This window comes from Pseudopodoces humilis, chromosome 25 (genome assembly GCF_049639895.1).
Source record: "Pseudopodoces humilis isolate 2021_Gansu_Grassland_sample_001 chromosome 25, ASM4963989v1, whole genome shotgun sequence".
NCBI lineage: Eukaryota > Metazoa > Chordata > Aves > Passeriformes > Paridae > Pseudopodoces > Pseudopodoces humilis.
This window is the reverse complement of record NC_142224.1, coordinates 5,913,762-5,927,125: the sequence shown is the minus strand read 5'-3', so window position 1 is coordinate 5,927,125 and position 13,364 is coordinate 5,913,762. Positions and strand designations below refer to the sequence as shown.

Genomic DNA, 13,364 nt, shown 5'->3' with positions numbered 1-13,364 from the left:
AGTGCCCACCCTCCAACCTGTCCCACTGCAAGGTGGGATGGTGATCCTGCCTGCTTTCCTCTGCTTGAAATGTCAGGCAGCAGTGAAATGTCCTGTCATGGTCTCTTACAAATTTCCATCTCTCACTGAACAGATCCAATGTGGAAGCATAAATGAGCCTGCTGTGGGGCACGTCGGGTGCTCTCAGGGGCTGGTGGCCTTGCACAGCCACTCTTATCCACTGAGACCCTGGGAATAAAAAAGCAACAGATCAAAAAAAGTCAGAGCCCAAGAAATGAATGAGATTATGTCAATGGAGTCCCTTGCCTTGGAATGGGACTGTGTGAAAAGAACTCAAACAGGTCTTGAAGTCACCCAAAGATTTGTGATCTTGCTGCTTGCTGTAGGAGAACCTGTGCTGTTCCTGACTCCTGCATCCCCCAGAGAGAATATTGGGTCAGTAATTGTGTTTGACTTGCTGCCTAGAAGGAGTCTTTAAAATCGAGACATCCTGAAGAAGTGCCAGAGTCTTCCTTGGATTCTGGTGCTGCGTGCCCTCCGTCTCCGGTTCACATCCTCCCCGGAGATGCTGACAGCAGCCTGTCTGCCCAGAACGAGGAGCAGGAACTTGCTGGGGATGAAGCTGGGCACAAAGAAGACGCTGAGGTGGAAGGAGATGTCTCTGCAGCTGAGGAGCTGCCTCGGTCCGAGGGGGAGAGGAGTGCAGCAGGGCCGGACGTGGCCGGCTCTCGCGGGCAGCCCCGAGCCGCCTCTGCGGCTGCAGCAGGGGCTGGCACAGATCAGCTGGCCAGCCTGGCTGCCACTGCTGACACCGTGTCCTGTGCAGAAAAGGTGCTGGAGGAAGAGAGGGAAGAAGCAGCAGCTGATTCAAAATCAGAGGACAGGCTGGGCGATGGCAAAGTAAGAGATCTGCCTGTGTGGTTTTGGTGTTGGCTGTTCCCATCATCTCCTCAGGCCCTGACTCGGGAAAGCTCTTGGAGCACTGCCTGGTTTTCTGTGAAGCCAGTCCAAGTGCTTTCCTGGTCAGCAGGGCAGCCATTCCCGGGGGGGGCACAAGTGCTCTGAATTCCCAGATGGGCATCTCCAGGACGGAGCTGGGCAGTCATTCCCTCCTGCACACGGCGAGCGCTGCCCAAAGCCAGCGCGTGTTTGGGGTCTGGGAGGAGGAGCAGCCTCAGCTCCCAGTGCTGCCGTCTGTCCTGGGCTGGTAATGAAGCTCACGCCGAGCCCAGCTGTCCGTGCTGCTTTGTTTCTCTCCTTCTGTTGTTTCTCTCAGCTTGCTCAGAGCTGGGCCAGACGTGTCAGGAGCTGCCTGGCGCCGCGTTCGCGGCTCCGCGCGAGGCGCGAGGTTGGAGCGGGAAGGACGGAGCCTCAGGGCTGGTTCTGGAGCTGGGAGCGCAGAACCTTCCAGTCCTCCCGCTCTGGGAGGAGAACTGGCCACGCTGCAGGAGCAGGGGCTTGGGCTGAGTGTCACACGCTGGCCTGGCCCCACAGCTGGGCTGCCACACACGCGCTGTCCGCTCGTGTTCACTTCCAGAGTAGGAGCCGAGCCAGAACACGGGATCTGATGAACGATCTCTCTCCAATCTGGCTGCCTTCCTGCTGATTTTGATGATTTCTCAAGTTCACTGATGCGTAATGTCTGTAAGAAATGATAAACTACAAAACCGAGCCTGGAAAACGCGCTCTGTCCTGAGGAGCTGAGGGCGTCGCTTTCCCAAGCTCGTCCGTGTGCTTTGTGCACCTGAGTTGTTCTGCTGAAGTCAGCAGGGCCACAGGGTGTTCCCATCCAGCAGCTCCCTGCAGCTGCAAATGGAGTGCAGGAGCCCTCGCTGCACTTAGGCACAGCAAAGTGGAATTTTAAAGTGCTTTTATGGCTCCAGTGCTGTGCTGCGTGGTGGGCTGGGAGCTCTGAGAGCTGCAGAGATCCTTGCAGATGGAGAGGAAGCAAGTGCCTTTTATCAGGGGTGTTTGAAGAGCACTTCTTTGCCCTCCCCATCCCCACCTCCTGCCCTCCTGTGAAGTGGTGTTTTGTGCTCGTCCTGTGGGCCACGCATCCTCGGTGTCTTCCCCACGATGTTCAGTCACCTTTTCCTCCCCGAGAGAGGCCAGACTTGTTGCCAGTCGGAGTTGCCGTGTTGGGAATGCCCAGGTGGAGCTGCAGGGGTGGCACATGTACAGTTAAATGTGTTTTTCCTCTCAGCTTTCAAAGGCATCCGGGGTCAGCAGCTGTGAGCAGGACTTGCCCGTCTCCAAGTGCTCCGACCACGAGGTGGTTCAGCCTGTGGTGAGTCACCAAAAGCTCCTTTTTCCCTGGGTGTGGGCTTTGTGTCCCTCTGGGATGGAGCAGTGGGTGCAGTGCTGCACAGCCAGCAGTGCCCCCTGCACCTCGCAGCCTGGGGCTGTGGGTGAGGTGATATCCCAGCACAAGTAGGTCACGTAGAGCTGAGAGTGTACTCGGATAATTGCAAAAAGGCAAATAATGAGCACGGTAAGGATTGTGCTTTAGGGGCTCAGCCGAGGGGGGCCGTGGCTGGAGACCCCGCTGCGGAGGGTCCCGCGGGACAGCAGCGGGAGGGCGGCCCTGCCTCGGGGGGAGATGCCCATCAGCATCTCTTCATCTCCACGGGAAGCTGCCACTGCCATCTGCCAGTGGGAGCAGAGGCAGCGTGGCCAGCAAATGGCTGAGAATATCATTATTTATGCCTTGGTACGAGCCCGTGCTGGCGAGTGGCCGTGCCTTGTGTGGGCACGTGTGTGCGGGGCTGCCAGGAGCGGGGAGCGTCTCGGGGGGTGAATAACTTGTGGGGGCTGGCTGTGAGGAAAGAAATCCCTGAAATGTGCAGCAGTAGCACACAGGGGAGCAGTAGGGGCTGGGGAAGATGTGCCCCCTTTGGATGTTCCACCCTCAGCTGCTAAGGTGGGTGGCACAGTGACAGTGCCCTCCATGTGTGGCACTGATGTCCCTTGGTCCCACAGGGAGGGGCCCAGTGAAGGGAAATGCTGCTGAGCTGCCCTGGGATATTGGTCTCGGGATCTCTGGTTGCTCGTCAGAGACTGATCCTTTCTGCTTTCTGTTTTTAGGGCTTGGGCTTCAAGAGCCAGCTTTCCGAGGAGGTTCTGGATGTGGGGACTGTGTCTCCTGATTTGGACAGCAAGGTCAGTGCTGTGTGAGGGACTCAGGGGTGCTCTGTGAGCAGGCAGCTGGGGTCCTGTGGTGGGGTGCTGTCACTGAAGGCTTTGCAGAGGTGAGCAGGGGTTATATGAAGTGCCAGGGCTCACAGCAGCACCGCCAGTGCTTTGTTTTCTCTGCAGAGAGGAGGTGCAGGTGGCTACACAAAGAACATAAACCCTGAGCAGAGGTGGCTGGAGGGGTGTACACAGGCAGGCTCCTGGGTGCTCTCCCTGCCCCAGGAGGAGAGCCAATAAATGGCTTTCCTGGGGAATGGAGGAAGTAGAGTCTATTTTCCTTTCTTCTTTTGTGAATATATTTGTCCTTTTCTTTCTCTTAAGCAGATGGGAAGGATTTGTGTGGCAGAACATGATAGAATCAATGGGAAGAAAAGGAGGTTAACTCCCTCTGACAGATTTTGGTAGAGGGAAGCTTATTTTGAAGCATTTGGTTGTCTTGCCTGCTTTAATGTAGGGGGGAAAGGGGCTCCTTTCAGTGAGTCTGTGGCACATGGAGTGTACGTGTGCACATGGCTGTGTCAGCCCGGGGTGCAGCACCGGACAGGCAGCTCTGCCTGACGATTGCTGTGCATCTCTGCTTCATCCTTGTCTTCTCAGCATGGTTCTGAGTTGGCTTGCTCAGCCCCACGTTCCTCTGGAGCCCTCCCGCTCCATCTCTGTGTGGGTTGGAGGCAGGATCCAGGATCCAGCTGGGGTTACTCAGCCTTGCCCTGATTGTGAGCGGATCAGCTGCTCTGGAGGAGAGAGCCTGAGTGGCAAACTCCCCACCTGTCCAGCAGAGAGGAGCAATCCTGTTTGCAAGGTTGTGTCTGGAGAATACACCTGTCCTCTCGTGCCTAATAATGAGCATAATCAGATGTGAAGGGAAAACAAAACATATGCCTGCTGTGCTCCCCCTCTCCCTCCCCGCAGCGCAGGCACCGCGCATGCAAATGCTGCTGGAGCAGCCACGCTTGGGTTTATTACAGCCCTGTTTGGGGAGAGGTGGGTGTGAAATGGTGCTCCCTGCAGAACTGCAGCTGCTCTTTTGTGTCTGTGCGCAGAGGCTCGTCTGGAACGGCTCGGGGTTGTAGGAATGTGCCTCCTTCCATGTGAGGAGCTTGCCTTGCTTTGAATATATTGGCGAAATATTCTGTTGTTAAAAAAGAAACAACAAAAAGAAACCAAAAGACGCCTCTGGCAGCTCTGTGGGCACAGAATTGGGGTTTTGTTGGTGTGGGATGTGTCCTGCTGGGCCTGGCAGAGGGGAGGCTGCTCCTTCCTCCCTTCCCTTCCCAGGGAGTGCAAGATGCAGAACCTGGAGTCGTAGAATGTCCCGAGTTGGAAGGAACCCACAGACGTCATCAAGGTCTAACCCCTGGCCCCACACAGACACCCCAAAATCCCACCCTGTGCCTGAGAGTGCTCCTGGAGCTGCTCACTGTCACTGCCCCGGGGCTGTGACCATTCCCTGGGCAGTGCCTGGCCCTCAGGAGAAAGGCAAACCTGTCCCAAGTGCTCAGTGCTGGCACCTTGCAGCATGATCTGAGCTGATGTGAGATGTCCCCTGGGATCTGGGCTGTTCAGAGGGAGGAGATGGCCCCTTATCTGTCATCCCTGTGTTCACACAGCTGGTTCTGTGGCTTGAGCATGTGAAGTGTCCTCCGGGGATGCAGCTGGGTGGAAAACCGAGCTGCTTGGGGTTCTGGGGCTGCAGGAGGGGCAAGGATCCGATAATTCCGCGGACAAGGCTTAAAATCTGCCCTCGTTCCCTGCAGATGGGGGCTGTCTTCACCTTCCAAACATGTCCAGAGGTTCCTGCAGCCCACGATTCCTCTGGAGGAGGAATCCCTGCCAGCCCTCTGTTGGGCAGAGGGGCAGTAGGAGCCCTGTGCATGAGCTCAGAGGAGTTGCCCTCTCTCCAAGGTGATCTCCTTCCCCACTTGTCTGGCTCCTTCCCGTTCCCGGGCAGTGGTGACAGAGCCCATTTGGAGCGAGGAAACATTTGCTGAGCTCCAGTTCTGGGGAATTGGAGTCATCAGTTACAGGGGCAGGAGGGGGCTGGGGGGCTGTGCCCAGGCTGATGAGATGGAAGGTGACAGCACTTGCAGGGAATCCTTCTGCCATTTGCTCCAGTGAACATTTGCGTGAATTACCGTGGCTTTAATTCCGCCCCGTTTTGGCCCTGCTCCACGCACGCAGGGGCTGAGCTCACCTGCTGGCTGCCCCAAAAATTTATGAATGGGCCCTCCCTGTGGGGCTGAAGTGGCCCTCAGGTGGCCCTGCTGCAAGGACAGGGAGATCTGGGAGCTGGCAGGTGGGGAAAGGAGCAGCTGACATTCAAATATCTCCTATTCATATTTCAAGTATTTACTATGCCATAAATGAGCCAACTGAAGGCTCGGTGTGCTGCCAAGGGGGATGGATCCAGGAGTCAGAAATGCCTGGGCTGGTGGATCTGTGCAGCCCATCACACCCTGCCCCAGAGCCTGGATGGGAGGCAGGGCTGGGTCCTGATATGGTTTTTGGTCCCAGACAATGCATCCTTTGCTTCATTGCCACAGCACTTTGTGTGTGACATTTCTCTTTTAGGAGATTTCTCTCCTGTGCTTTCCAGAGAGTTCAGTGTGGCTTGGGATGGTAAAATGACCTTCAGGAAAGAAAAGCCAAACCTGTGTCCCAAGTTTGCAGTGCTGGCAGGGAGTTCATCTTTTATCCTGGGAATGCTGAGCTCCCAGGCCTCCCCTCGTGCTTCTGGAAGGATTCCTGGGATGGTTGGAGACCCTTGGGTACCCTCAGGAGAGGAGCCTGGCACATCCAGTGTCCTGGCCCAGCTGATTCCATCAGCAGAACTCCTTTGAGGTCTTTGATGGTGAAGGAGCCACAAACTCCACCCTGTTTGCTTTTACCTGCAGGCCCAGGAGCTGGGAGAAGAGGGAAAAGACCAAAGCAAAGGCAGTGTAGAGGAAGAGCAAAGGAAAAGACCAAAAGCTGCTGAGAGGTATGGTACAAAGGCACGGAGGAGACGTGGGCAGCTCCAGAGTTTCCTGCCTTGCCCTCCCTGCTGTGCTCCCTGCAGCCTGTCCAGGTGTGCCCTGCCCTGCACCCCCAGGTGCCGCAGCCTCTCACAGGGGCTGTCCCACTGAACCCCTCGCTTCTCCTGCTGCCTCCTCAGCCCTGTCTCAGAGGCTTCTGCCTGGCTGGGCAGCCAAAGTGCCTGCCCAGCCTTTCCCTGGGGCTGCCCCAGCTCTGGCAATGCCCTCTGTCTCCCTGGCAGTGCCCTTGCCAGGATGGTCTGAGCCTGCTCATGCCGTGTGCTGGGGCCCTGGGCTGTCAAACAGGGCAGATGTGGCCCCTGCCATGGCCTGGTGCCAGCCATGGTCCTGCCTGTGGCTAAAGGCTCTCAGGTGTCTATTCCTGATGCCAGGAGAGTCCAGCTGTGATGGGAGCAAGTTCTCTTCCTTCCACAGAGGTGGCCATGAGCAGGTGTGAGCATTAAGCTGTTTTGTGTCCTGGCCTGTGGGCAGATCACCAGCTGTTATCCCAAGGGGAACGCTGGCTTCCACACCCCACTTACCACGGGCTGTCCAGGGGAGCTGTTTTCAGCCTCTTTGTGGGGATTTGTTTGGAACAGTTGGAATGCTGTTCTGAGCAGCGAGCTCTGTGCTCCCTCGAGCTCCTCCTCCTTGGAGAGCCCCAGGCTGGCATTTACAGATGAGTTGTGTCAAAGCTCTTGGCCTCCATGCAGAGCAACACGTTCTCCAGGGCACTGGGAACCAAGGAGCCGCTGCCCGTGCCAGGAAAATTCATGAGCAGAAGCTGCAGTCCATCTAAATGACTGGCTTGGTGGGATTTGCAGCCTTGTTCTTGGAGGAGCTGCTGGTGTGAGGGTCTCCAAAAACGTGTTCTGCCCGCAGGAATTGTCTCCTTATCACTTGGTTCCTGCTTCCCAGCTGAGCATCCTCTTTCTCTCTGCCTGTGAAGCTGCTCGTGCTTGCCTTGTCTCTCCTCTCTGTGCTTCTGAGATGAAGTAGGACTGTAGATACAAGCATGCCTGCCAACACTTCCATCTGTAATTTGGACAGCAGTGTGAGTATGGCTGATAGGGCTGGCGCACCTTGGGGACGTTCTCCGAGGGCCTGGAAAGAGCGGGATAACCCAGGGAAGGGATCCAGCACTCTGAGGCTGATGTCCATCGTATCCTCAGCTGCCTGTTAGTCCAACACGAGGTGGTGGGAACGGTGTGGAGCGTCCCCGTGGCGCTGGCAGCCCCGTGTTGGCCAGGCAGGTCCTGTTGGCAGGCATGGCTTGGTGCCCACCCGCGTCACCTGCACGTCCTTGTCCACCTGCAGCAGCCACTTGAGTCTGACCTGAGCTAATCTGATCTTCTGTCCCCTCTTCTGTGCTGCCAAGTGAGAGGGATCTCAGTGCTTGTGAGACACCAGTGGAGCTTTTCGGGTTAGAAAATCCCGATGGGGCGGAGGCTGCGGAGCCGGAGGAGGGAGCCCTGGATAGCCTGGTGGATCCCGAGGAGCTTCCTGCCCCACACAGCGTGTAAGGGCTTCGTGTCAGTCCCTGCTGCTGTGACTGTGCCAGCTTTTGTCCCCCGTGGTGGCGTGTGAAGCGGGAGCTGCGCTCTGGGCACAGCTCCGTGTGCACATCCCAGCAGCTGTTCCCTGGCACCGGTGAGCAGCCTGTGCTGGGCAGGGCAGGGCAGGGCAGCAGCTCAGCCCTCGGGGTCTGTGCCTCAGGGCTCCGTGGGATGAGGGAGAGCTTTGCTTTGTTTTTGGAAAGCCTTCCCGTGCCGAGGCTGCGATTCCACGCGGTTTCTCCTTTGCTTCCACACAGAACTTGCTGAGTGGTGCTGAGCTGGAGGTGGAGAAGGGTAAAACCCCATCGATTCACCCCATTTTACACCCTCTGGGCACGTTGGTGGCGTGGGAACAATGAGTTGAGAGTGGGCTCCTGCCCAAGCTGCCGTTCTGTGCTGCCCCACGGGTGGTGTTTGTGGATTCTGGGTGTTTGCAGCTCCCCGAGACACGGGGGCTCAGGGAATGTCAGCGTGCTGACTCTGCGTTCTGTCACAAATGACACATCAGCAGATGCAGCTGGAAGAAATTAGGCAGCGTGTCTCTGAGGACAGGGAGTCTCTGTTCTGATAGGAGCTGTGCTGCTGTGTGAACGTGTGTGTGTGTGTGTGTGTGTGTGTGTGTGTGTGCTGCCTGGGTCTCCTCTGGAGCAAAACCTGGGGCAGAAGGAACAACGAGGTGACCAGGTGGAAGTGGCTGAATTGCTCTGCAGAAGGATGAAGGACACCTGCTGCAGGTGGTGTCGTGTGGGGGGCACCAGTGAAGGGAGATTGTTCCAGAACCCCACTACTTTCCTCTGTCTTGCTCTTTTTGCTAATGGCTGCAGAAATGACCTTTTCTCTCCTGACTGGAGGCTGAATAACTGGGGCTGTTATTTCCCTGATTCCTGGCACAAGTCCCTCTGCCTTGCACTGCCAGTCTCACAGCATGGTGAGACCTTCCTGCTCCAGCCTTCACTAGCAAAGAAGAAAAATCTTTCTTCCTAGACTAATCTCAATTTTCCCCTCCTTTCCCTTTAGCTTCACTTATAATTTTGCTGCTGTCTGAAAAAAAAAAAAAAACTTAATTAGAACCAGATTGGGTTTGAATTTTTGGAATGCTGAGGGCTTTCTGTTGCCTGGAGCTGTCAAATTCCCAGCACACTTTAGGTTGCAATTGCGGAAAAATACCTGGTCCATGAGAAGCAGCAATCCCTGGGCTGGGAGCAGGTACTGATGGCATCTGCTCCTGTGCCTGGCTGCCTGGCCAGGGCTTTTCACCGAGTGAGATTTTATTGACCTCACAAGGTGAGCTCTGGTGGGCCAAAATCAGAATTATTTAGGCCTGGAGTGCAGCTGGGGCTGGGTTCAGTTTATCAGTTTATCAGTTGGAGATGCTTTGGGAGTCACCAGGAGGATCTGCCAGTGATCCTCAGGATCCACCTCAGGCCAGCAGTGAAGCTTTTGGAGTAGCTGGCTCTGAGATTTTTGGTTTGGAGGTGATGCTCTGTGGAGGAGGTTCCTGTTCCTTTTATGTCACTCTGTTTTCTGTCACTCTTTTGCCAAAGGAGCTTTTTCTCTTTGGTAGGCAACCTGAGAAGGAAATGGAGCAGTCCTTGAACCAGCCTAATGATGAATCCCTGGAGGAAATAGTCAAGGAGGTGGAGACGGAGCTGGAGCAAGAGGAAATACATTTATTTCAAGCAAAGGAGGAGAAAATTGAGCAATTCCAGGAGGAGATGAAGCAGAAGGAAGAGGAGGAGGAGGAGGAGGAAGCTGAAAAGCTTCATCAGCAAAAAGAAAAACCCCTCAGGTACTTTCTTTTTTTACTCCATCCCCTCCGAGGCTTTCCAAGGTGGGATTTCATTGCTGCTGGCCACAGACTCGTGTTGCTGCAGCCAGCACCTGGGGAGTGGTGCTGGGGGAAGGAGCAGGATCAGGGCTCTCAGGGAGGAGGAGGAGGAGGAGGAGGAGGAGGAGGAAGGACAGTCTTTGGCACAGACAGTTCTGTGTGAGGATGTGCAAACCCCAGGATGGAGAGTGCTCCACTGGCAGCTCAGGCTCTCCCAGCCTGACAGGAGGGGCAGGAGAGCATCCTGCAGGATGGGCTGTGCTCCCACACACACAGAGCTGTCAGTTATGGTTAACCTGGGAGAAGTTTCCCGCTCAGTGCTTGGAGCTCTCCCACCTGGCAGATGTTCAAACCCTGGGCTAAATGGTGGGAACAGGATGGGAAATGGGAGCTTTAGAGGAGATGAGGAGCTCCAGAGGAGCTATCTGGAGTTCTGATAGGGGATGTTTTACAGAGGGACTTCCAGACAAGGCTTCTAGCAACAGGGATGGCTGTGGGAAAGCAGGATGTGAGAGCGGTGCAGGGGATGGAACAGCCCTGGGAGCTGTGTCCTTTCCCTGGGGGAGTTTTCCTCTTGAGGCTTCTGTATGAGCTTGCTGGACTTGATGCTTGTGTTCTGAGCAGTCAGAAACAGCATCTTGACATGAAACAGTGTGGGGATGCAGTCTGGGTGTGAACAAGATGGAGAAACGGTGCCTGAAGGGGGAAAAAAAAGTGTACAAAAGGTATAATATGGAAATATGGAGCTTCCAGATGTGCTAATGCATCTTGAACCTTGCCTGGGAGCCTGCATCCATTTAATGAGAGTTGATTTCACTTACCTGCAAAACAAAAACAAAAACAACCAAAAAGAAGTGTAAGCTATGATGATACAGCAAGTTTTAAACCCACACTGCTCAGGTTTGGTGCTGGGGCTGGCAGCAGCAGGTCCTGCAGCTGTGGGGAGGAAATGCATGTCACCACAGCCAGTGAGATCCCCAGCTGAGCTGAAGCCCTTGGAGAGGGGACTGGGAGATATTTGAGCCTCCTGAACCTATTTTCTCCCTTTTTATTTTCTGTCTCAGCACCCCAGAAGAAGATTTGGCGAAATCTGAGCAGGAAGAGGAAGAGTTGCTTGTCAGAGAGGAAAAAGCCAAGAGACTGGAAAAGCTGCGAGCCCAGATTGCCTCAGAGATGGAGGCAGAGGAGGAGAGGATGAGGTGAGAGGTTCTGCTGCTGTTCCTGGGGATATGAAGCGCTGCTCTGGGGGGAAGGGTCAGGCACATCCCCAGCAGCTGCTCAGAGGCAGCTCCTGAGCCTCTCTGGCCCCAGCAGCTCCGAGCCCCGAGTGTCCAGTGCTGGATCTGATTGCTGTGCTCTTGTTCCAAACCTACCAGGGCAGAGCAGGAGGCCACGCTGCAGAAGCTGAGGGAAGAGTGGGAATCCCAGCAGCTGGTGGAGAAGGAGAGCCTGGAGAGGAAGCAGCAGCTTGCCTTGGAGGAAATGAAGCTGGCAGTGGAGGAAGCCAGGCAGAAGGAGATGAGCGAGCTGGAACAAGAGAAGGAGCAGTTCCTGAGCAAGCTCAGGGAGAGGTTAGACAGGGAGAAGAGGAAGGTGAGATCTTCATTGCCAGGCAGGGCCGGCCTGGAGCTGTTCCTGCTGGCCTGGCTGGCAGTGCCAAGTGTCGGGGCTGGCTCACACCTGCAGTGCTTCAGTGACAGCTCACTTACAGCACCAAGGGCAGGTGCCAGCTGGGCTGGGCAGGAGAACTCTCCCAGTTGTTGTTACAGTGGTGATTAACTAATGATTATTTCAATGGCCACTCTGCATCTGAAGACAAGATAAGGATCTCTGGGTGTCTGGCCTAAACCCTGTTATCAGATCAGAACTAAACTGAGCCACTTTATCAGCTCCCAACACCTCTTGGGCTGCTGCCTTATTCCTGCAGGGACCTGGGGAGCCATGGAATAGGCTCCAGTTTCCAGTCCCTCCAGCACAGCATGACAGATCCATCCAGATCCCCTGGGAGGGACAGCACAGAGAGAGCAAAGGCACCTTGTAGTGATCCCGTTTGGAAGGGGAGGGGTTACTGCTGTGCTTTTTGATGCTTTAGAATTTAATTGCAAATGCACCTTGTCCCCACACGCAGAGGTTTCCCAGCAGACTGTTTTGTGTTTCCATAGGCAGCAGAGGAGCTGGAAGAACAGTTTGCCAGTGAGCTCCAGCAGCTGAAGTCTGCAGCAGAAGAGAAGCACCACGAGGTGAGGATGGTGTCCTTACAACGTCAATCGTTGGGTTTTATTTTTATTTCACGCTGTCACCAAAGGTGGCCAGGGATTAATCCAGGTGTCACCAAAGGTGGCCAGGGATGGTGGCATTAATCCTTTTCCCCTCCCTGGCTGTGGTTCTGGTCTGGCTCAGTGTTTGGCCGTGCTCCAGGCGGGGGGTGATGAGGCTGTGCCGTGCTCTGTCGAGGGCATGGAACGGATCCTGCGGGAAGGGCTGACAAGTCTCTGTGGGTGGCTCTCCTGGCAGGTCATTTCCAGCCTGCAAGCCCAGCTGGCAGAGGCACAGAGCAGCCAGGAGGCCCAGCTGCGTGAGGAGCTGCAGAGGGCAGATCAGAAAGTGCAGCAAAAAGCCCTCAAAGTGAAGGAATACGAGCGTGAGGTGAGCGTTGGTTTTGTGCTGAGGGCTCCTCGCTCTCCTCAGACGTGGGGTGAGCTCTGAGAGCCCACATCCCCTGCCCATGACAGCCCTGCCTTCAGGGCAGGACATCCCTCAGTGTCACCTCCCCGGGGCGAGGCTTGGTGCTCCCCAGGACACAATCCCTGACCCCACTCTGGGCCCGGGTGGGAGGCTGGTTTTAGGGAGGCCACTCCGGTGCAGTGCTGCAGTTCAGGGAAACCTCTTTCCCTGCCACCCCTGCAGCTCAGCGAGCTGATGAGCGACAAACGCCGGGAAGTGGAAAAAGAGCACGAGAGGAGAATGGAGAGGATGAGGGAGGAGCACCGGGAGGCCCTGGCGAGGGTCCAGGAGCAGTACCAGGAGGAGGTACCGCCGGTGGGGGTGTGATGGGCCGGGTTTCCAGTGAGTTCTGAGCGTGTGTGCATTGCTGGGGAGCCCTGTGTCTCTCAGAGGTGTTTCCCTGTGTCCCTGGGCCGGGCAGGAGCGGAAGCAGAGGTCGGAGCTGCTGGAGGGGCTGCGGAGCGAGGCGGCGCGGCTGCGGCAGCTCCACGACGCCGACGTGAAGGGGCTGCAGGCAGAGCTGGAGGGGAGGCTGACTGCCCTGCAGCACAGGCACAGGGAGAAGGTGAGCAGCAGGCTCTGCCTCTGGCCCCTGGGACTCCTGAGGGATGGCCTGGAGGCTCCACACCTTGTCCCCTGCCACCCTGCACAGCCCAGGGGGACAGACTCGAGTGGCAGATCACGCTTCCCAGTTTGTGTTCCCCTGGTGAGGGAGGAGCTCGTGCCTTTCTCTTTAACTCAGCTCCCTGTGCAGGAAAGGAAGCTCCAGGATTCAGAGAGAGAGCTTGAAATCCGCATGAAAAACATCCAAGCCAGATCGGAGCAGCTCCTCAGCCAGGTGAGCCGGGCCCACAGAGCTCCCCTGATCTGTGCCAGTCCTTTGGCTGCTTCCGCAGGGGGAAGTGTTCAGGAAAGCTCAGCCAGGGCTTCTGCTGCCATCCCACTTACAGCTAAAACTGTGTCACAAGTCAGAGCAGGGCTGAGCATTCCTGGTGCCGGTGAAAGTTCAAGCTCTGGGTTTGGAGGGCAGAGAGTGGCTGTGAGGAGTCA

The 13,364-nt window shown here is 56.2% G+C and overlaps 1 protein-coding gene across 5 annotated transcripts in view; it reads left to right on the top strand.

Annotated features, from left to right (window-relative positions):
• Nucleotides 1-13,364, top strand: part of CEP164 (centrosomal protein 164) — a 28,581-nt gene that overhangs the window by 7,756 nt on the left and 7,461 nt on the right. For 3 of the 5 annotated variants that reach the window (XR_015774516.1, XM_088066811.1, XM_088066810.1), the window contains exons 9-20: nt 466-900; nt 2,204-2,287; nt 3,085-3,159; nt 6,087-6,172; nt 9,327-9,551; nt 10,655-10,789; nt 10,967-11,183; nt 11,753-11,830; nt 12,105-12,236; nt 12,498-12,620; nt 12,736-12,879; nt 13,069-13,152. Coding sequence is in view for 4 of the 5 variants with exons in the window: in XM_088066811.1 (XP_087922937.1) it covers nt 466-900; nt 2,204-2,287; nt 3,085-3,159; nt 6,087-6,172; nt 9,327-9,551; nt 10,655-10,789; nt 10,967-11,183; nt 11,753-11,830; nt 12,105-12,236; nt 12,498-12,620; nt 12,736-12,879; nt 13,069-13,152 (1,818 nt within the window). In the remaining variant the exon portion in view is untranslated. The remainder of the gene's footprint in view (nt 1-465; nt 901-2,203; nt 2,288-3,084; nt 3,160-6,086; nt 6,173-9,326; nt 9,552-10,654; nt 10,790-10,966; nt 11,184-11,752; nt 11,831-12,104; nt 12,237-12,497; nt 12,621-12,735; nt 12,880-13,068; nt 13,153-13,364) is intronic. The other 2 variants (XM_088066812.1, XM_088066813.1) reach the window with 2 other exon arrangements.